General features: G+C 41.1%; 3 protein-coding genes across 12 annotated transcripts in view; 2 read left to right on the forward strand and 1 right to left on the reverse strand.

Moving 5' to 3' along the window:
- LOC118377620 (sorting nexin-12) overlaps positions 1–21,639 on the reverse strand; it is a 133,938-nt gene that overhangs the window by 21,816 nt on the left and 90,483 nt on the right. The gene's annotated exons all lie outside the window — the stretch shown is intronic.
- LOC118377524 (protein YIF1A-like) lies at positions 5,548–12,846 on the forward strand. 7 transcript variants are annotated; one of them, XM_052509635.1, is made up of 10 exons: positions 5,603–5,661; positions 5,997–6,040; positions 6,803–7,683; positions 7,933–8,177; positions 10,086–10,190; positions 10,622–10,700; positions 10,822–10,879; positions 11,511–11,660; positions 11,776–11,869; positions 12,024–12,846. In XM_052509635.1, exons 4-10 carry the CDS (start codon positions 8,010–8,012, stop codon positions 12,180–12,182), a joined length of 813 nt encoding a protein of 270 aa, XP_052365595.1. In that variant the 5' UTR covers positions 5,603–5,661; positions 5,997–6,040; positions 6,803–7,683; positions 7,933–8,009; the 3' UTR covers positions 12,183–12,846. The 7 variants fall into 7 exon arrangements, with proteins under 7 accessions (XP_035620352.2, XP_035620366.1, XP_052365595.1 ...); XM_052509632.1 differs by lacking the exon at positions 5,603–5,661 and having other exon boundaries at positions 5,672–6,040; positions 6,803–6,983; positions 7,596–7,683; XM_035764459.2 differs by lacking the exon at positions 6,803–7,683 and having other exon boundaries at positions 5,548–5,617.
- Positions 13,140–21,480, forward strand: LOC118377503 (forkhead box protein N2-like). Of its 4 annotated transcripts, none has more exons than XM_035764437.2 (5): positions 13,143–14,407; positions 14,514–15,201; positions 15,310–15,431; positions 15,735–15,790; positions 20,577–21,480. In XM_035764437.2, the coding sequence occupies exons 2-5, from the start codon at positions 14,560–14,562 to the stop codon at positions 20,924–20,926; spliced, it is 1,170 nt and encodes a 389-aa protein (XP_035620330.1). In that variant the 5' UTR covers positions 13,143–14,407; positions 14,514–14,559; the 3' UTR covers positions 20,927–21,480. The 4 variants fall into 4 exon arrangements, with proteins under 4 accessions (XP_052365550.1, XP_035620330.1, XP_052365549.1 ...); XM_052509589.1 differs by having other exon boundaries at positions 13,143–13,354; positions 13,749–15,201; XM_035764423.2 differs by having other exon boundaries at positions 13,148–13,354.

Genomic DNA, 21,639 nt, shown 5'->3' on the forward strand with positions numbered 1-21,639 from the left:
GAGTTCCCGCCATGGTTGACTCATCTTTTGTGAATAACTACCGAGTATTATCAAAGCCAATACGTAGCCTACTGTATGATTCAGTTGCAATTTATTCCAGCTTGTCTCTTAGGATATAGAATAAGGCTACAACTTAGCAGCATGTATTATGATAAATTGATATGTATTGAAGATACAGTGAATCATGACTGTTTTATCATCTTTATCATTTTAACCATTTTGCCCTTACTGTTGTTTTTGGCACTCAACAACATCACAATGCGTGAAAGTGAAAGATGTATACAACATTTGATTTATTTAATTTTTATTGAACCTTTACCCAGGCAAGTCAGTTAAGAACTAATTATTATTTACAATGAAGGCCTAGCAACAGTGGGTTAAGGTTAACTGCCTTGTTCAGGGGCAGAACGACAGATTTATAAAGCATGGCATTTTTGTCTTATGCATCACAGTGACCTAATATTACTTTCACTTCCTTATTTTCAGGTTTACTTTGCCTGTATTATTTCTTTTTGTGGGGAGACACGTGCACTTCTCTCTCTGTGGCATACTATATGAATGACACCTCATCAGACTGTTGAATGAAAATATAGGGGAAGGTGAAGATGACTTAATGCCTCTGGAATGCCATGATGACACACCGTTTCTGTCTCTATATGACATGCCACAACATGCTGACCAGCCCGGGATTTTTTTTCACACCAATTGACTCAGACATGCATCATTGATGCATCACAGACATAGACTACATATACATGCAGAGGTAGGTAGCTACAGTGGTACACACCGTACAACCATGCACATTACAACACCCAGATGCATTTTCTAAGTCTTCATGTTTTTTTCATATGCCACATCACATACACCTACTCATCCAATCCCCCATAACACACACACACACACACACACACACACACACACACACACACACACACACACACACACACACACACACACACACACACACACACACACACACACACACATGCAATCTCCTACCATACACGCTAACATCTAATATGGATGAGTAATTTCCCTGTCTTTTTGGTGTATCTTTGATAAATAATGTTTTGTTGATATGTTGTTCATTTGATTATGTATCAGATTACAAGTAATAACCTTCACAATTACCAAGTGTATTTAATTAGTCACCACGAGTCACTGTTTCTTTCAGAAGGCAACATGGGCTACCTTCTATAAAACTAAAGTTAGCCAGAGGAAAAGTGCACTGTAATTTGGTTTTATGTAAATCAACACTGTGTTTACAATGGGTTTTTGTTATATATATTTATTACATTTCTTAGGTGACAGATAAGCATAGAAGCAGAAAATGGCCAACTAATTGAAGCAAGCAGGGTCAAGATGAAGTAATGTTCCTCTATTCAACAGTTTTGACTTTTGGTACAAGGTGCCTACAATTCTTGATAAATGTGTAGTTTGAGTGCATTCTTTGAGCATAAATTGTTTCTGTATCCAAGCTCTAGATGACAATCCACCTCTTCAAGGAGATAGGATACTGCTAATACCATAGACACTCAGGAGGTAGCTGATTTTGCTTGATATTGGCCATACTTATATAAATATCTATATGGCTGTATAATGTATATATATGCTACCAGGACTGCCCAACCCTCTTTCTGGAGATCTACGGTCCTGTGGGTTTTCAGTCCAACCCTAGTTTAACACACCTGATTCTACTAATTAGTTGCTCAAAAAGACCTTAACTAGCTGAATCAGATACACTAAATTAGGGTTGGATTGAAAACCTACAGGGCAGTAGATCTCAGGAAGAGGGTTGGGCAGGCATGTGCTATATAGAGCCTATTCAGATCTTTTTTTCACTAATTGGTCCAATCAGATCAGCTCTGAAAAATATCTTGATGTAAAAAGTACCAATTACTTAGTGGAAAAAGGGTCAGAATTGAGTTGTCTGTGGTAACGCAGTCTATGTGGCTCTCTATAGCATATATACACATCATACACACTAAAATACAGTAGAATAGAATACAGTATATACATATGAAATTAGTAAAGCAGTATGTAAACATTATTCAAGAGACTAGTGTTTCATTATTAAAGTGAACAGTCAATGTCACGCCGACATTGCTCATCCTAATTCCATTATTTATTTAGATTTGTGTGTCTTGTTGTGAATTGTTAGATATTACTGCACTGTTGGAGCAAGGAACAGAAGCATTTCGCTAGACCCGCAATAACATCTGCTAAATATGTGTATGTGACCAATACAATTTGACTTGATTTAGAATACATGTGTATTCATGTCATAATATTCTAAATGTTTGACATGGTAAAGACTACAACAATCCTTTTTACACCGGCCAAGGTTGAAGGAGCTGATGATAATGCACGATTCCTGATTCACCACGACAGATATCCCGGAAAACCAATCAGTGCACAGACTGAATCTTTATTGGTCGTCATAAATTACCACAGCCACAAAGTCATAATTATGGCTAAACCCCGCCAATTTCTACATTTGATCTTCTTACACTGCTAACTTTATGCCTAACCTTAAATGCCTAACCTTTATGCCTAACCTTACATTTTAAGATATAGACCATTTTGACTTTGTGGCTGTGGTAACAAACATCTTTATGGTTGTAACGAGAGTGAGTACAGCTTCGACCGGAAGTTATTTTATTTATTTAGCCTACCTTTTATTTTATTATTATTTTTATTTCATCTTTATTTAACCAGGTAGGCAAGTTGAGAATAAGTTCTCATTTACAATTGTGACCTGGCCAAGATAAAGCAAAGCAGTTCGACACATACAACACAGAGTTACATATGCAGTAAAACAAACGTACAGTCAATAATACAGTAGACAAATAGGTCTATATATGATGTGAGATAAGGGAGGTAAAGGCAAAAAAAGGCCATAGTGGCGAAGTAAATGCAATATAGCAAGTAAAACACTGGAATGGGAGATTTGCAGTGGAAGAATGTGCAAAGCAGAAATAAAAATAATGGGATGCAAAGGAGGAAAATAAATAAATACAGTAGGGGAAGAGTTAGTTGTTTGGGCTAAATTATAGATGGGCTATGTACAGGTGCAGTAATCTGCGAGCTGCTCTGACAGCTGGGGCTTAAAGCTAGTGAGGGAGATAAGTGTTTCCAGTTTCAGAGATTTTTGTAGTTCGTTCCAGTGATTGGCAGCAGAGAACTGGAAGGAGAGGCGGCCAAAGGAAGAATTGGTTTTGGGGGTGACCAGAGAGATATACCTGCTGGAGCGCATGCTACAGGTGGGTGCTGCTATGGTGATCAGCAGGGTCTTGTAGATGACCTGGAGCCAGTGGGTTTGGCCACGAGTATGAAGCGAGGGCCAGCCAACGAGAGAGTACAGGTCGCAGTGGTGGGTAGTATATGGGGCATTGGTGACAAAACGGATGGCACTGTGATAGACTGCATCCAATTTATTGAGTAGGGTATTGGAGGCTATTTTGTAAATGACATCGCCGAAGTCGAGGTTCGGAAGGGTGGTCAGTTTTACGAGGGCATGTTTGGCAGCATGAGTGAAGGATGCTTTGTTGCGAAATAGGAAACCAATTCTAGATTTAACTTTGGATTGGAGTTGTTTGATGTGAGTCTGGAAGGAGAGTTTACAGTCTAACAGACACCTAGGTATTTGTAGTTGTCCACATATTCTAAGTCAGAACCGTCCAGAGTAGTAATGCTGGACGGGCGAGCAGGTGCAGGCAGCGATCGGTTGAAGAGCATGCATTTAGTTTTACTTGTATTTAAGAGCAGATGGAGGCCACAGAAGGAGAGTTGTATGGCATTGAAGCTCATCTGGAGGGTTGTTAACACAGTGTCCAAAGAAGGGCCAGAAGTATACAGAATGGTGTCGTCTGCGTAGAGGTGGATCAGAGACTCACCAGCAGCAAGAGTGACATCATTGATGTATACAGAGAAGAGAGTCGGTACAAGAATTGAACCCTGTGGCAGCCCCATAGAGACTGTAAGAGGCCCAGACAACAGGCCCTCCAATTTGACACACTGAAGTCTATCAGAGAAGTAGTTGGTGAACCAGGCGAGGCAATCATTTGAGAAACCAAGGCTATCGAGTCTGCCGATGAGGATGTGGTGATTGACAGAGTCGAAAGCCTTGGCAAGGTCAATGCATATGGCTGCACAGTATTGTTTCTTATCGATGGCGGTTAAGATATCGTTTAGGACCATGAGCGTGGCTGAGGTGCACCCATGACCAGCTCTGAAACCAGATTGCATAGCGGAGAAGGTGCGGTGGGATTCTAAATGGTCGGTAATCTGTTTGTTGACTTGGCTTTCGAAGACCTTAGAAAGGCAGGGTAGGATAGATATAGGTCTGTAGCAGTTTGGGTCAAGAGTGTCCCCCCCTTTGAAGAGGGAGATGACCGCAGCTGCTTTCCATTCCTTGGGAATCTCAGACGACACAAAAGAGAGTTTGAACAGGCTAGTGACAGGGGTTGCAACAATTTCGGCAGATAATTTTAGAAAGAAAGGGTCCAGATTGTCCAGACCTTAACTCTAACCTTAACCTAAGTCTCATAACCTGATGCGTAAGAGCCAACTTATACTTGATCCGAAAATGTTGTCGGAGACTCTGTATGGAGGTGACGCAATCGAGGGGACTTTGGAGCTCAGTACCGCATGGCTGTGGGCCTCCCAAATTTTGTAACATTGCAGAGGGCTCTGTATAGCTCCGTGTTGACATGATTGTTTTGATAGTAGGTGGGGGCGGGAGGTCCTGTTTAAACACAAACTCACTTCCTTGACAACATCCTTCACAACAGCTCTGAGCTGTGCTGCAAAGCGCAAGAAGCATGAATGCTCTTACTTCTGCAGAGGCCCTATAACCGTAAATGCTGCACGGCCAATGCAGATGTCAGATTTACCATGTAACACCTTTAAATTCTTCAAACCTGTTACGAAAAAGTCAATTCCGGTCGTAGCTGTACACTCTCTAGTCAGAACCCATCTTTATATATGCCAATATAAGCGCAAATAGAACAATACAACTTTGATATAAGTATTTTGCTAATAGTTAGTGCTATTTGGAATCCTTAAGACGTCTCTACCATGGATTCTAACCTTAACCACTACCTAACTTGAACCCTGAACCCTTAACCGTATCCATTTTTTTGTATGTTTTTATTTATTTATTCATTTTATTTTATATTAACAAACAAATATCAACAAACAAAAGAGGAATAGCCACATGCAAACAAACATACATACAAACTATTTATATTGCCAGGAATCCTAAACAAACAAATTATATTCATAATACAAGTAAATTTCCTTTTTGTTTTTCCTTTTAGTTAAATTAGTGCCATGTTGTTGAAATTCAAATTCATCACAAGTTAGGTTTTGAATTAGCAATATGCATTTGCGAATATGAAATTTACCTAATATTATTAGCAGTTGAATTAAATATACTTAAACTTTATCAATGTCAGAATTTCTTAAATAAATAATTATATTTTAACTGAAGTATTTTAAATATTAACTCCAATAAGGGGTAACGTCAGAGTTGGGAAGTCCCAAGGATGCCAGATAGCCAAATGGTTATCCACTCTGCCACGCAGGCAGAGAAGGAGACCAATAATAGGTTAAGGTAATGTAAAAGGGGCGGGTTCTACGAAGGCCCAGCATACGTATGTAGGTGAAGTTTGGGCTTTTTAAATAGTTTATGTTTTATTCCATGAGTAAATAGGTCATAGTGTTATTATTATTTTTTAAATATATTTTTTTATATAATCGTGTACGTTGAAATATGTTATTCTACTTTAATTAACTGTCAATTGTTGTTCAATTGAAATGGTGGCAAAAACTAACCATCTCTCAGTTAGCTAGCACACATTAGCGAACTAGCAAGAGAAACCAGCTATAGCTTGCTAGCTAGTGACGTTACTGGATGTGAAGATCCAGCAACGTATGAAGGAGCGTTGCAGGCCGTTATCAAACCAGAATATTGTGTTTCTATTTTTGAACAGCTGTTTTACAATGGACCTTCCACAGCATGGTTACAGAGCAAGTGGTAAGTAACGTTAGCTAAAATGTTCTCTGGAGCTAGCTAGAGTTAGGCAAGCAAGGCTGTCATTGCATTATGCTACAGGTTGAATACTCAGTCACTTTTAGAGTCTCATAATTGCTTTGGGACTCAGTATTATCATGCTTCACCATAGTTGAGGAACCCCGGCTCAACTCCATTCTCTTATATGGATGCTGAGTTGGATTTTCATGACTGGTCGCGGAATTTGCTAGCAACAACATTGAGTCACCATCAGTCGATTCTGAAAACGCTTAAATGTTTGTTCTGTACAAGTGAGTTCCTTCCGCGGGGTGCCGAAATTAATACTTAAAATAATAACTTTTAGCGAATACAACCACCGATTTTCTTTTTTTCCCCCGTTGACGTCCCAATGATCCCTGTTTGCATTGAAACAATTTAATCTCTGTTTAGGTAGTATGAGCAACGAGGAAAATGTCGGTTGTATTCGTTAAAGTATGAATTTCGACACCTCGCGGAAGGACCGACGTTGTACAGGTAAGCGTACAGGTATGGTGACTAAATGTTGTTGCTAACGGATCCAGAGACCAGTCCTCAACTTAACTTCGCCTCTATATAAAATAGAACGTTTATACATTGTGAAATAATAGTGAAGACATCAACTATGAAATAACACATGGAATCATGTAGAAACCAAAAAGGTGTTAAACAAATCAAATAGCCACCTGTTGCCTTGATGACCGCTTTGCATTCTCTCAACCAGCTTAACCTGGAATGCTTTTCCAACAGTTTTGAAGGAGTTCCCACATATGCTGAGCACTCGTTGGCTGCATTTCCGTCACTCTGCAGTCCTACTCATCCCCAAACCATCTCAATATGGTTGAGGTCGGGGGATTGTGGAGGCCAGGTCATCGGATGCAGCACTCCATCACTCTCCATCTTGGTCAAATAGCCCTTACACAGCCTGGAGGTGTGTTGGGTTATTGTCCTGTTGAAAAACAAATGATAGTCCCACCCGTTCATTCACACCGCGTCTCACAGACATGGCGGTTGGGTCCCATTTGGACTCCAGACCAAAGGACACATTTCCACTGGTCCATTGCTCATGTTTCTTGGCCCAAGCAAGTGTCTTCTTATTGGTGTCCTTTAGTTGTGGTTTATTTGCAGCAATTTTACCATAAAGGCCTGATTCACGAAGTCTCCTATGAACAGTTGCTGTTGAGATGTGTCTGTTACTTGAACTCTGACACATTTATTTGGGCTGCAATTCCTGAGCCTGGTAACTCCTAATGAACTTTCATCATAGCACTTGATTGTTTTTGTGACTGTACTTGAAGAAACTTTCAAAGTTATTGAAATATTCCGGATTGACTGACCTTCATGTCTTAAAGTAATGATGGACTGTCATTTGTCTTTGCTTATTTGAGCTGTTCTTGCCATATTATATAGACTTCATCTTTTACCATATAGGGCTATCTTCTGTATACCACCCCTACCATGTCACAACACAACTGATTGGCTCAAACGCATTAAGAAGGAAAGAAATTCCACAAATTAACCTGTTCATTGAAATGCATTCCAGGTGTCTACCTCACGAAGCTGGTTGAGAGAATACCAAGAGTGTGCAAAGCTGTCAAGGCAAAGGGTGGCTACTTTGAAGATTATAAAATGTATTTTGATTTACCACTTTGTTTTGGTTACTACATGATTCCATATGTGTTATTTCATAGTTTGATGTCTTCACTATTCTACAATGTAGAACATGGTAAAAATAAAGAAAAACCTGGAATGAGTATGTGTCCAAACTTTTGACAGGTAGTGTCATTTTTCACATTTATTATCAATACCAAATATTTCTGATATGATGTCATACAATACTACAGAGGGACAAATCTCTATCTCATTTCATCCCTCTGTAGCAAAGCCAAGAGCTCGTGCAGGTCCCCACACCGGGGACCCTCTCCTCTTTGCAGATACCAGTTCTGCAGCACCACCAATGAACAATCAGGGTTATTACACTCCTGGATACAACATTGGAGGGGCTCCAGTTGGAGGACCAGCGGATGCTGGGGTCAACAACCTGTTTGCTGACCCAATGGCCAGTGCAGCCATGATGTATGGCTCTTCCCTGGCCAACCAGGGGAAGGAAATTGTTAACAAGGAGGTGAGAGAATCACAGAGGCTGGTTTCATTTTCATTAGGATGATGGCTACATTCCAAAAAACTAGCAGCTGAATGCACTAACGTTGCTGCAGGTACAGTGCCTTCGGAAAGTATTCAGACCACTTTCTCCACATTTTGTTACCTTACACCCATATTCTAAAATGGATTAAATGAAACAATTTCCTCCGCAATTTACACCCACTACCCCATAATGACAAAGTGAAAACTCATTTTTTGCTAATTAATAAAAAATAAACGTATACCTTATTTACGTAAGTATTCAGTCACTTTCTATGGGACTTGAAATTGAGCTCAGGTGCATCCTGTTTCCATTGATCATCCTTGAGATGTTTCTACAACTTGATTGGTGTCCACCTGTCGTAAATTCAATTGATTGGACATGATTTGGAAAGGCACACCTGTCTATACAAGGTCCCACAGTTGACAGTGCATGTCAGAGCAAGTAACAAACCATGAGGTCGAAGGAATTGTCCCTAAAGCGCTGAGACAGGATTGTGCCGAGGCACAGATCTGGGGAAGTATGCAAAAAATGTCAAAATGCAGCATTGAAAGTCCCCAAGAACACAGTGGCCTCCATCATTCTTAAATGGAAGAAGTTTAGAACCACCAAGACTCTTCCTAGAGCTGTCCAAACTGAGCAATCGGGGGAGAAGGGCCTTGGTCAGGGAGCTGACCAAGAACCCGATGGTCCCTCTGACAGAGCTCCAGAGTTCCTCTGGAGATGGGAGAACCTTTCAGAAAGACAACCATCTCTGCAGCACTCCACCAATCAGGCCTTTTTGGTAGAGTGGCCAGATGGAAGCCGCTCCTCAGTAAAATGTACATGACCTCCCGCTAGGAGTTTGCCAAAAGGCATATAAAGGACTCTGATGAAACCAAGATTGAACTCCTTGGCCTGAATGCCAAGCATCACATAGGAGGAACCTGGCACCATCCCTACGATGAAGCATGTTGGTGGCAGTATCATGCTGTGGGGATGTTTTTCAGTGGCAGGGACTAGTAGACAAGTCAGGATCGAGGCAAATATGAACGGAGCAAAGTACAGAGATCCCAGTCTGAGGTCCTGAGCAGGTTAAGGTTCACCTTCCAACAGGACAATGACCCTAAGCACACAGCCAAGACATCGAAGGAGTGGCTTCGGGACAAGTCTCTGAATGTCCTTGATTGGCCCAGCCAGGAGCCCGGACTTGAACCTGATCGAACATCTCTGGAGAGACCTAAAAATAGCTGTGCACCGACGCTCCCCATCCAACCTGACAGAACTTGAGAGGATCTCCAGAGAAGAATGAGAGAAAATCCACAAGTAGATGTTTGCCAAGCTTGTAGAGTCATACCCAAGAAGACTCGAGGTTGTAATCGCTGCCAAAGGTGCTTCGACAAAGTACTGAGTAAAGGGTCTGAATACTTATGTAAATGTGATATTTTCGTTTTTATTTTTAATAAATTAGCAGAACTTTCTAAAACAGTTTTTGCTTTGTCATTATGGGGTATTGTGTGTATATTGAGTGAGGGGGAAACTTAAAAAATATATTTTAGAATAAAGCTGTAACCTAACAAAATGTGGAAAAAGTCGAGGGGTCTGAAATACTTTCCGAAGGATCCTTTCAGATCAACTCAGGATGAGGTTTTATGAAAATGCTTCAGCCAAATATGGATAAAGATAGGATTGTTTATGGTTAGCCGTGCATGAGGTAGCCACATGAGTTCTAGAGCTGGTCTGCATCTGTTCCTTTGGCTCAGTTTGTGCCTGATGGAGCCCACTGTTTACCTTTTCCATAGTTTGTTCCTTAGTATTATGAAACATTTCTCTGTCCGTCTCTTGATGCTGGATGAGACTGCGCCAACAGTCTTTGACAGAGAATTTCATTTTCGCAATCTCCCTCTTCAGATCAGCAGGTACGTGTCTGTGAACAAGCTGAAGTACTTCTTTGCCGTCGATTCCAAATATGTAATGAAGAAACTACTGCTCCTCGTGTTCCCGTACACACATCAGGTAATGAAGTAATTTTATTACACCAAACACACCATATCACAGCCTTACACTTGATGTTCCACAGCGTATGATACCCAACAGCACTGTAGCACACACTGGTGTGTCATGGAGATGGTCTCGGCATTCCACCTTCGTCTCGTCTCATGTTCTCTTGCGCCTATCAAATAGTCAGGCCTCCAAACAAGATAATCACTCAGCTAGCACTGGTGTGTTTTGATGTTGATGTCACATAGAAGATGTAGAAGGGACGGCTGCATTTGTGTTTCATCAATGTTTTATATTAACAAGCCTGATCAGTTTCCACACATGTTCCATACTCAGACTTAGAGAAATGGTTAGACATTCTGTGACCTGATTAAATGTTAGGTTCAGCAAAAACTATGGCTTCTCTATGAGGTGTAAATATATTGCACATATTGTAATGTCAATAGGACTGGGAAGTTCGTTACCACAGGGACACTCCTCTCACACCCAGGCATGATGTGAATGCGCCCGACCTTTACATACCTTGTAAGTTAAGTTTATGACATCAGAAAGATGTTTAATATCATTTGTCCTTCATGACGGAATCTTTTGAATTGGAATACACACTTTGAATTGTTTTGTTTATTATTACTGTATTGTTTTTCAGCAATGGCTTTCATCACCTACATTTTGCTAGCTGGGATGGCCCTTGGCATTCAGAAGAGGTTACTTCAACTACTTTTTCTTTACAACTGTACAAACATGGCCAAGCAAATACAGTGGGGCAAAAAAGTATTTAGCCAGCCACCAATTGTGCAAGTTCTCCCACTTAAAAAGATGAGAGGCCTGTAATTGTCATCATAGGTACACTTCAACTATGACAGACTAAATAAGAAAGAAAATCCAGAAAATCACATTGTAGGATTTTTAATGAATTTATTTGCAAATTATGGTGGAAAATAAGTGTACCTATGATGAAAATTACAGGCCTCTCATCTTTTTAAGTTGGAGAACTTGCATAATTGGTGGCTGACTAAATACTTTTTTCCCCCACTGTATATGATTTCTGTAATGTTACAGATACTGTGTTAATGAAATTAATACATTGTATTTGTCTCTATTTGTAAATTAATCAGCAAACTAAAGTTCTTCCCTCATTATGGTCCTTCTGTGGCTCAGTTGGTAGAGCATGGCGCTTGTAACGCCAGGGTAGTGGGTTCGATTCCCGGGACCACCCATACGTAGAATGTATGCACACATGACTGTAAGTCGCTTTGGATAAAAGCGTCAGCTAAATGGCATATATTATTATTATTATTATTATTATTATTATTATTGTCTCTTCTTCAATGGCAGGTTCAGTCCAGAAGTCCTTGGTCTGTGTGCCAGCACTGCTTTGGTGTGGGTCGTCATAGAGGTCTTGGTCATGTTCCTGTGTCTCTACATTCTCTCTGTTCACTCTGACATTTTTGACCTCTTTGCATACAGTGGATACAAATATGTGGGGTAAGGGATCCAATAGATCTACATTCTGTAAGATATATATACCTCAAGTTGTTACATTTGTTCACACATTACTGTGATACCTCAGTTTTTTTAGCATGATGATTCTTTGTTTTAGAATGATTTTCACAGTGCTGGGTGGTCTGCTGTTTGGCAGTGATGGGTACTTCGTGGCTCTCACTTGGACATCTTGTGCTCTTATGTTTTTCATTGTAAGTACTTCAGAACTCTGGAACTGTTTCAGATATTGTATTACCTAGTAAGGCATGCTTAATGCAAGATAGTAGACAAGTTGACATGGTTTAATTAGTTTATTTTACTTTCAACTTTGTTTAAGACTAAACGGCATTTTGATCACCACATCAGGTCCGCTCTCTCAAAATGAAGATTCTGTCGTCTCTCTCCCATGACTCCATGGGGGCTGGGGCGACAGCCAAACCAAGACTCCGCCTGTACATCGCCGTGGCCACCGCAGCCTTTCAGCCAATCATTATCTACTGGCTCACCTCGCATCTGGTCAGGTGACCTGGTACAGGTTCTGACCCTGAGGGTCATTAGTATCAAACAAAAAACAAAAAAAAAATGTTGATGCTTTCTACAAACTTGGCTCTTGCGAGTGTCATTTACCTACATACCAGCTCATCTGCCAGGGAAAGCGGGATGATGGATATCGAGCTGTATCTTGTGTTCAGCTTGTGGGTTAAAGCTTAAAATTAACATTTTAGTTTTTACTTCTGTAGGTGAGACTTTTGCATGCAAGACATCACTTGTCATGATGAGTGTTTTACAGTCATTTTTGGCCACCTTATTTATAAAGAAAGAAGGGCTTTGTATTCCTGAAATTTGAATTTATGGTTATGATAAACCTTTGTCACACTCCAGTTCTTCCTCTAAAGTTTGTCCGTTTGGGCTTACCAGAAATGCTGCAATGTGGTTAAATGGAAAATGATTGAGATATTTTTTTATTTTATTTTACCAGGTAAGTTGATTGAGAACAGACTCATTTACAGCAACAACCTGGGGAATAGTTACAGGGGAGAGGAGGGGGGACTTGGAGGATGTGCTATCAGTGCCCTCTTCTGCATTTTAACCTTCTCTGTTAATCCCTCCTTTTTATTATTTATCCAAACTTTGTGGAGCATGAACAAGTTTTATTATTTTTGTAAAAATAAAATAGAATATAATTTTATCCATGCCTCTGTGATTTTGTTAACTGAATGGATCATCCTGAATTTAGGGGCTCCCTTCGTGACGCAGCGGACTAAGGCACTGAATCACAGTGCTAGAGGTGTCACTACAGACTCTGGTTTGATTCCAGGCTGTATCAAAACCGGCTGTGATTGGGAGTCCCATAGGGCAGCGTACAATTGGGCCCAGCATCGTTAGGGTTTGGCTGAGGCAGGCCGTCCGTTGTAAATAAACATTTTGTTCTTAACTGACTTGCCTAGTAAAATAAAGAATTTGTTGGCAAAAGACAGAACTGTATCTTTAAGGCGAGAACGCGCAGGCTGCGGGCAATCTACAAAGCGTCCTTTTGGTTTCCAAGGGAACCCTGGAAGAGATCACGGATAGTCGGGAATTAGATTTAGATTCTTTGTATGGTTCTCGGACAATATTTTAAACCGTTGAATGGGAGATTTAGCATGACTCAAGCCTTTTACTAATATCCCCTGACAACTATTTACGTTGCTTTATAGGTAAGACATGCATTGTCTATTTTTATTCTCAAGTATTTCTGCTCCAGAGGGGTATTTGACAAAAGACTGCTTGACTGATGGTGCTAAATGTAACTTTATATTCTACCGCCATTTTCCGAAGTCTGAGCACATTGAGCAGCTTTGTTGAGCACCATGAGGCTTTATGGGCAGAATGTTCAATTTACCCTTATGAAAATAAGTTGTTTTCCAATCAAAAGGATTTTATGCATGCACCTGTCCAATGCCTATTTGCTAGCTGTCTGAATGAGAGTAACAGTTTATAGCTAAATCATTTATCCGTTACAGAAGTGAAATGGGGAGGACTTTGTTCAGACTTTTGTCTTAATCTTTAAATTGTTAGCTAATGTATTTTTTTTATTCTTACCAACTGAAGGTTCTTTGTGCATGGAGTGCACAGTGAAGCTTTTGAAGAGCGATTGTTTTGTTTTTAATTCAAAAGGTGATTCCCAACCTTTTTTGGTTACAGTACCCCGAGTCACATTTTGCTCAGAACCCACGAAGTACTTCCTCGTGTGCATTTTACCAGTAGGCCTATGGTCTTTTGAGTCTTCCCAAGGGGAGGGAAGTGCGGCCCGCCGGGCACTTCAATCTGGGCCGCAATACATTAAAAAAACATATTTTCTCTCCACAATTTCGTGGTATCCAATTTAGTCTTGTCCCATTTCTGAACCTCCGTACGGACTCGGGAGAGCCGTGCGTCCTCCGAAACACGACCCAGCCAAGCCGCACTGCTTCTTGACACAATACACGCTTAACCTGGAAGCCAGCCGCACCAATGTGTCGGAGAAAACACCATACACCTGGCGACCGTGACAGCGTACATGCGCCCAGCCCACCACAGGACGACGCTGGGCCAATTGTGCGCAGCCTGGGGTCGAACCCGGGTCTGTAGTGATGCCTCAATCACTGTGATGCTGTGCCTTAGACCGCTGTGCCACTCGGTACCCCCTCCAGGGGTACATGTACTCCAGGTTGGGAACCAGTAGACTGATCTGGTCTACCATCTGATCTGCTAAGGCTATTATAAATTGGGTTTGTCTACATTTTTCTAATTGTGTAAATGCATTGCCATCAACTTGAGCTGAATTTTTCACCATGCCATTGAAATAATGTTTGTCTGCTCTGCTTTGCCCATCAGATCAACTATTGAATGAGTGTATAAGAAGTCTGCTGCTGGTAGAGAGATGGAGAGTGACTCTCACACACTGCCACTCCTCCCTATATCTCTTCCTTATCCCGCCACTCTCTACCACTCCCTGCCTTTCTCTTCCTCTCTTTTGCAAACTTCTTCCACTGTTCATGTTTCACTCCCTCTGTCTCCTCTATCAATCCCGCCATCCCCTACTTCACTTTGTCCCACAGCCCCAGCTTCAGTTCACCTCAAGACTCAACCTCTCTCCCCTCTTTTACACACCTTGTCCCCACCTTTGTTTCTTGATGGACAAAACTTACGCTGCCTAAACTCTCTAACCACATCTGACGAAGATGACTTGACCTGCCTCAACTGGCTGCATCAAAGAGGCAACTTGCTTCCCCTGCAGCCCCTGCCCAAAACAACACCACTGCCTCAGCTGGAGCCCCAGGATCCCATACCTACCCCACACCTTCCTCCCTCCCCATCCAAGCCCCCTTACTCCTTTAGTAGTCTAATCTTCATGGCGATAGAGGACTCGCCAGACAAGAGGCTCCCAGTAAAGGGTATCTATGAATGGATCGTGAACAGCTTCCCCTACTACAGAGCAGCACCTGGGGGGTGGAGAAACTCTGTTCGACACAACCTGTCTCTGAGTAAGAGCTTCCGTCGGATTCACAGGGACAAGAGCCAGGTGAGATGTGTTCACTGGTTTTCAATGTGTCAGTTTGCAAGGTCTAGATTTTGGGTTGAAATTATGGTGTTTAGTGATATTGAAGATTGTGTATGATTTCTTTTTCAGTTTGTGGGGAAGGGCTCACTGTGGTGTGTGTGTCCAGAATATCGACATGCTCTTCTGGAGGTGCTCAGGAAAGCGCATTATTACCACGGCACCAACAGTAACTTACTAAACAACCCTGCATTGTGAGTATGAACAAACACATTTGCAGTTTAGTTCAGTGTTAAATATCATGACTAATTTGCCCAAAGACTTGTTGGTTAATGAATGTCAGTTAATGATATGTCTTACAGTAGTAGACTTATCACAGCCCAGTCAGAACCTTACCAGTAGTCCAACTAACTGTATTACTTATACAACAGAGTATAAGTTTACCTAGATACAATTCTATTTAAAATGGGGATATTGTTTATTCATTTATCCATAATAAATCCATAATAAATTCAACAATTTTTCATCCCTCTCTGTCCTGTGTGTCCGTGGAGCAGGTTGGAGGGAGCTGATTACGAAGTATCTATGGTGTGTGACACTGTGGAGATCTCAGGTTAGCCCTCCTCCATCACTAAGCATGTCAGCCTCAGATCTTGATAACCATGCTGAACATTGGGGTAAACTACAGCCCCTGACAGTATTGTAATGCCTCTTACAAATGTTTTTTTTAAGATGTCAGTTTCCTCTTAATTTTTAATTAATAGTTTAATCTAAATACTTATTTTCAATTGAGGAACAATTGAACTATTACGCCTTAACTTGTCTGCCAATTTTTATTTCTTTCTTTTTTTCCCCCTAACCCTTTCTCTGCATGTTGCATGGTTGGTGAGTTTGTGTGCTGTTGTCTTGACAACAACCGTCTATTGCCTTGGCAACCTATAGCCATAGCAACACACTGGCTCAGTTCTTTATGTCACTCTCTTTTAGTGCAGTGCTTATGTAAAACTGGTTTTGGCCAAGGCCAGTAACTCCCTACATTCCACTTAGATTGTCTACAGGGTATACACTGTAATGTAGTGATGGCTGGAAAAAATTGATGGTTATATTTTGCAATGTTATTTTGGATGATATTATATCGATACTTTGACTCCAAGTATTGATTTGTGTATATATATGAGTACCTGTCAAGTTTGGCCACACCTACTCATTTCAGGGTTTTTCTTTATTTTTTTTTACAATTTTCTACATTGTAGAATAATAGTAAAGACATCAAAACTATAAAATCAAACAAATGGTATCATGTAGTAATCAACAAATCAAAAATATATTTTATATTTGAGATTCTTCAAAGTAGCCACCCTTTGCCTTGATGACAGCTATGCACACTCTTGGCATTCTCTCAACCAGCTTCATGAGGTAGTCACCTGGAATGCATTTCAATTAACTAGTGTGCCTTGTTAATTTGTGGACTTTATTTCCTTAATACATTTGAACCAATCAGTTGTGTTGTGAGAAGGTAGGGGTGGTTTACAGAAGATAGCCCTATTTGGTAAAAGATCAAGTCCTTATATTATGGCAAGAACAGCTCAAATAAGCAAAGAGAAACGACAGTCTATCATTACTTTAAGACACGAAGGTCAGTCAATCTGGAAGATTTCAAGAACTTTTAAAAAGTTTCTTCAAGTGCAGTTACAAAAACCACAAAGAGCTATAATGAAACTGGCTCTCATGAGGACCGCCACAGGATTGGAAGACCCAGAGTTACCTCTGCTGCAGAGGATAAGTTTATTAGAGTTAACAGCCTCAGAAATTGCAGCCTAAATAAATGCTTCACAGATTTCAAATAACAGACACTTTTCATAGGAGACTGCGTGAATCAGCCCTTCATGGTTGAATTGCTACAAAGAAACCACTACTAAAGGACACCAATAAGAAGAAGAGACTTGCTTGGGCCAAGAAACACAAGCAATAGACCAGTGGAAATCTGTCCTTTGGTCTGATGAGTCTGAATTTTATATTTTTGCTTCCAACCGCTGTCTATGTGAGATGCAGATTAGGTGAACAGATGATCTTCGCATGTGTGGTACCCGCCGTGAAGCATTGAGGAGGAGGTATGATGGTGTGGGGGTGCGTTGCTGGTGACACTGTCAGGGATTTATTTAGAATTTAAGTCCCATTTAACCAGTATGGCTACCACAGAATTATGCAGCATTACGCCATCCCTTCTGGTTTGTGCTTAGTGGGACTTTCATTTGTTTCCCAACAGGACAATGACCCAACACACCTCCAGGATGTGTAAGGCCTATTTGACCAAGAAGGAGAGTGATGGAGTGCTGCATCAGATGACCTGGCCTCCACAATCACCTGACCTCAACCCAATTAAGATGATTTGGGATGAGTTGGACCGCAGAGTGAAGGAATAGCAACCAACAAGTGCTTAGCATATGTGGGAACTCCTTTAAACTGTTGGAAAAGCATTCCTGGTGACTACCTCAATGTGCTGGTTGAGAGAATGCCAAGAGTGTGCAAAGCTGTTAAGGCAACAGGTGGCTACTTTGAATAATCTAAAATATATATATATATTTTTTTACCTTGTTTTTGGTTACTACATGTGTTATTTCATAGTTTTGTGTCTTCAATATTATTCTACATTGTAGAAAATAGTAAAAATAAAGAAAAACCCTTGAATGAGTAGGTGTGTCCAAACTTTTGACAGGTGAGATATACAGTAACAATCTAAGCACAATATCCCATAATGACAGAGTGAAAACGTGTTTTTTTTTTTATTGGGCAAATTGATTGAGAATGAAATACAGAAATATATTTTTTCCATAAGTAATCACACCCCTGTGTCATACTTTGAGGCGATTACAGCTTTGAGTCGTCTTAGGTATGTTTGTATCAGCTTTCCACATCTGGATTTGGGGATTTTATCCCATTCCTCCTTTCAGAGTTTCTCAAGCTCTTAAGTTAGAAGGGGAGTGGTGGTGAACAGCAATATTCTGTTCTTTCCATAGATTTTAGATAGATAGTCATAGTCTTTACATAGATAGATAGTCTTTCCATAGATTTTCAATAGGATTCAAGTCTGGGATTTAGCTGGACCACTCAAGGACTTTAACATTATTTTTTCCAGCATTGCTTTGGTTGTATGCTTGGGGTCATTGTCCTGTTGGAACTTAGACTGGGGCGAAGATTTAAGGTCGTTTGCACTCTGAAGCAGGTTCTCATCAAGGATTTGCCTGTATTAGGCTCTATTCATTGTTCCCTCTATCCTTACCAGTCTCACAGTCCCTGCCGCTGAATAGCATTCCCATAGAATGATGTTGCCACCATCATGCTTCATGGTAGGGATGGTGTTAGACTGGTCATGAAATGTGCCTGGTTTTCTCCAGACATAGCGCTTTGCATTCAGGCCAAAGAGTTCCATCTTAGTCTCATCAGACCAAATATTTTTTTGCTTTGAGTCTTCCATCTGCCTTTTTGCAAACTCTAGGCAGGCTGTCATGTGCCTTTTTGTTGGGAGTGGCTTCCGTCTGCCCACTCTCCCAAAAATCCCAGATTGGGTGAAGTGCTGTAGAGACTGTTGTCCTTTTTGTGGGTTCTCCCTTCTCAGCCAATTAACTCTGTAGTTCTTCTTTCCCACTTCCTTGGTTGGATGGCCAGCTCTAAGCAGAGTCTGTGTAGTTCAATATTGTTTTCCATATTCCAATGATGGAGACCACTGAGCTCTTGGAAACCTTCAACACTCTAGAAATAGTTTTATACCTTTCCCCAGATGGAGGCCTCATCACAATTCTATCTCAGAGATCTACGGAAAGTTCCTTTGACTTCCTGGTGTAGTTTCTGCTCTGACATACGCTGTCAACTGTGGGACCTTTATATAGACAGGTATGTTTCTTTCTAAATCTGTAGATCAGTCTAATGTCCACCACGTGACAGGTCCAGAAGTGACCCAGCATCCTCTTGGGCCTCAGCATCTTATTTACATAAGTATTCAGACCCTTTGCTATGAGACTCGAAATTGAGCTTAGGTGCACCCTGTTTCCATTTATCATCCTTGAGATGTTTCTACAACTTGATTGGAGTCCACTTGTGATAAATTCAATTGATTGGACATGATTTGGTGAGGCACACAGCTCTCTATATAAGGTCCCACAGTTGGCAGTGCATGTCAGAGGAAAAACCAAGCCATGAGGTCGAATGAATTCTCCTCAAAGCTCAGAGACATGATTGTGTAAAGAGACAGATCTGGGGAAGGGTAACCAAACATTTCTGCAGCATTGAAGGTCCCCAAGAACACAGTGGCCTCCACCATTCTTAAATGGAAGAAGTTTGGAACACCAAGACTCTTCCTAGAGCTGGCCACCCGGCCAAACTGAGCAATCGGGGGAGAAGGGCCTTGGTCAGGGAGGTGACCAAGAACCCAAGGGTCAGTCTGATAGAGCTCCATAGTTTATCTGTGGAGATGGGAGAACCCTCTAGAAGGACAACCATCTCTGCAGCACTCCGCCAATCAGGCCTTTATGGTAGAGTGGCCAGACGGAAGACACTCCTCAGTAAAAGGCACATGACAGCCCGCTTGGAGTTTGCCAAAAGCCCCCCAAAGGACTCTTAGACCATGAGCAATAAGATTCTCTGGTCTGATGAAACCAAGATTGAACTCCTTGGCCTGAATGCCAAGCGTCACGTCTGGAGGAAACCTGGAACCATCTCTACGGTGAATCATGGCGGTATGCTGCATTATGCTGTGGGGATGTTTTTCAGTGGCAGGGACTGGGAGACTAGTCAGGATTGAGGGAACAATGAACAATGAACAGAAAAGTACAGAGAGATCCTTGATGAAAACCTGCTCCAGAGCACTCAGGACCTCGGACTGGGGCGAAGGTTTACCTTCCAATCGGACAACGAACCTAAGCACAAAGCCAAAACAACGCAGGAGTGGCTTCGGGGCAAGTCTCTGAATGTCCTTGAGTGGCCCAGCCAGAGCCCTGACTTGAACCCGATCAAACATCTCTGGAGAATAAGGCTATCTCATTTTAGAATAAGGCTGTAACGTAACTTTAATGTGGAAAAAGTCAAGGGGTCTGAATACTATCCGAATGCACTGTTTTGTGAGGAACATGTTTGGAACATCAAATTGCAATAAAATGCAGAATTGAATCACAATACATATAGAATTGTGAAAATTGCAATTGTATCATTACCTTAGTATCATGATAATATCGTATCGTGAGGTCCCTAGCAATACCCAGACCTACTGTAATCTCTTTAAATTGTTCAATTGTTCTACTGTATAGGACACTATTATAAACAATTGCACATCAACCACATGGATGTTGATGTGCCACATTTTTCAATGTGCAGTATACAAACTATTTTGGGTCTCTCTCACACAGATTCCCATTGTCAAACTCTCCTCCTCTCCTCCCCCTCTACCCCAGCCTTGACCATAGACAACCCACCTCTCTCCTCATATCCACTTTGCCCTCTAACCCCTGACCATGAGGAGATGGTCAACATGGAGGCAATGGAATATGAGGAAGAGGTTGGTGAGGAGATGGAGAAAGACCCCCTGTCAGACAGTGGCTACATAGAGTTGCACTACTACCAGTATCACCAGTACCAGTATCTGGTCCTGCCCGGGGACACTGAACTGGATCTGGAGACCGTAGAGATCCTGCAGCTGGATGCTGAGGCCCAAGAGGCTGCTGGGTCACTTCTGGACCTGGCAGGGGGTGGACATTAGACTGATCTACAGATAAGGACATGCAGTGTGGTCTAAACAAATTGACTAATAGACTGAAGTACACTGTGATGTAAGGAGATTATGTGTAACCTGAGTAATATACATTTGCAATACGTTTCTGTGTGCTGACATTTTGACACTGCCTGAGATTTGATTTGCTGTCATAAAGTGATATACTGTAGCTACTATGATTGCACATCCAAGCCACCTTACCATGTAAACACATTTAAGCCACTCGCCACACTCATTGACATATACCAGACATTGGCGTATGCTTTTGGTATAAATTGAGGAGGAAAAATATTGACGCTGTACTGATAAGAATCAAGGCCTCTATATTTTGATGGAATAAAACAGATGAATGATATCATGGGAAATCTACTGCCAATTAATCCACTCAGATTCAGGGGACAAAGAAATGTATGTTCAATTCTGAATCCTGAATCTGATTTTATAATAATCTCTACCAAGTGCATCTTTTATTGAACACTTATTATCGTGCAGAATTTATTTTATAGGCTATGTCTATGTTAATAAAGAAACATTAGACATTTGTCATTCATTCAACTCTTTTTTTTCATTTCATAATTGTATTAACAATAAAGCACCAAACTCTTATAGGAACTGTTAATATTTTTTTGTGTTCAAACGTTTTATCATGTACACCTTTTTCAAATACTTTATGGGAATCTATCAAGGAATCAAATATTTCT

Source organism: Oncorhynchus keta, chromosome 4 (assembly GCF_023373465.1).
Source record: "Oncorhynchus keta strain PuntledgeMale-10-30-2019 chromosome 4, Oket_V2, whole genome shotgun sequence".
Lineage (NCBI taxonomy): Eukaryota > Metazoa > Chordata > Actinopteri > Salmoniformes > Salmonidae > Oncorhynchus > Oncorhynchus keta.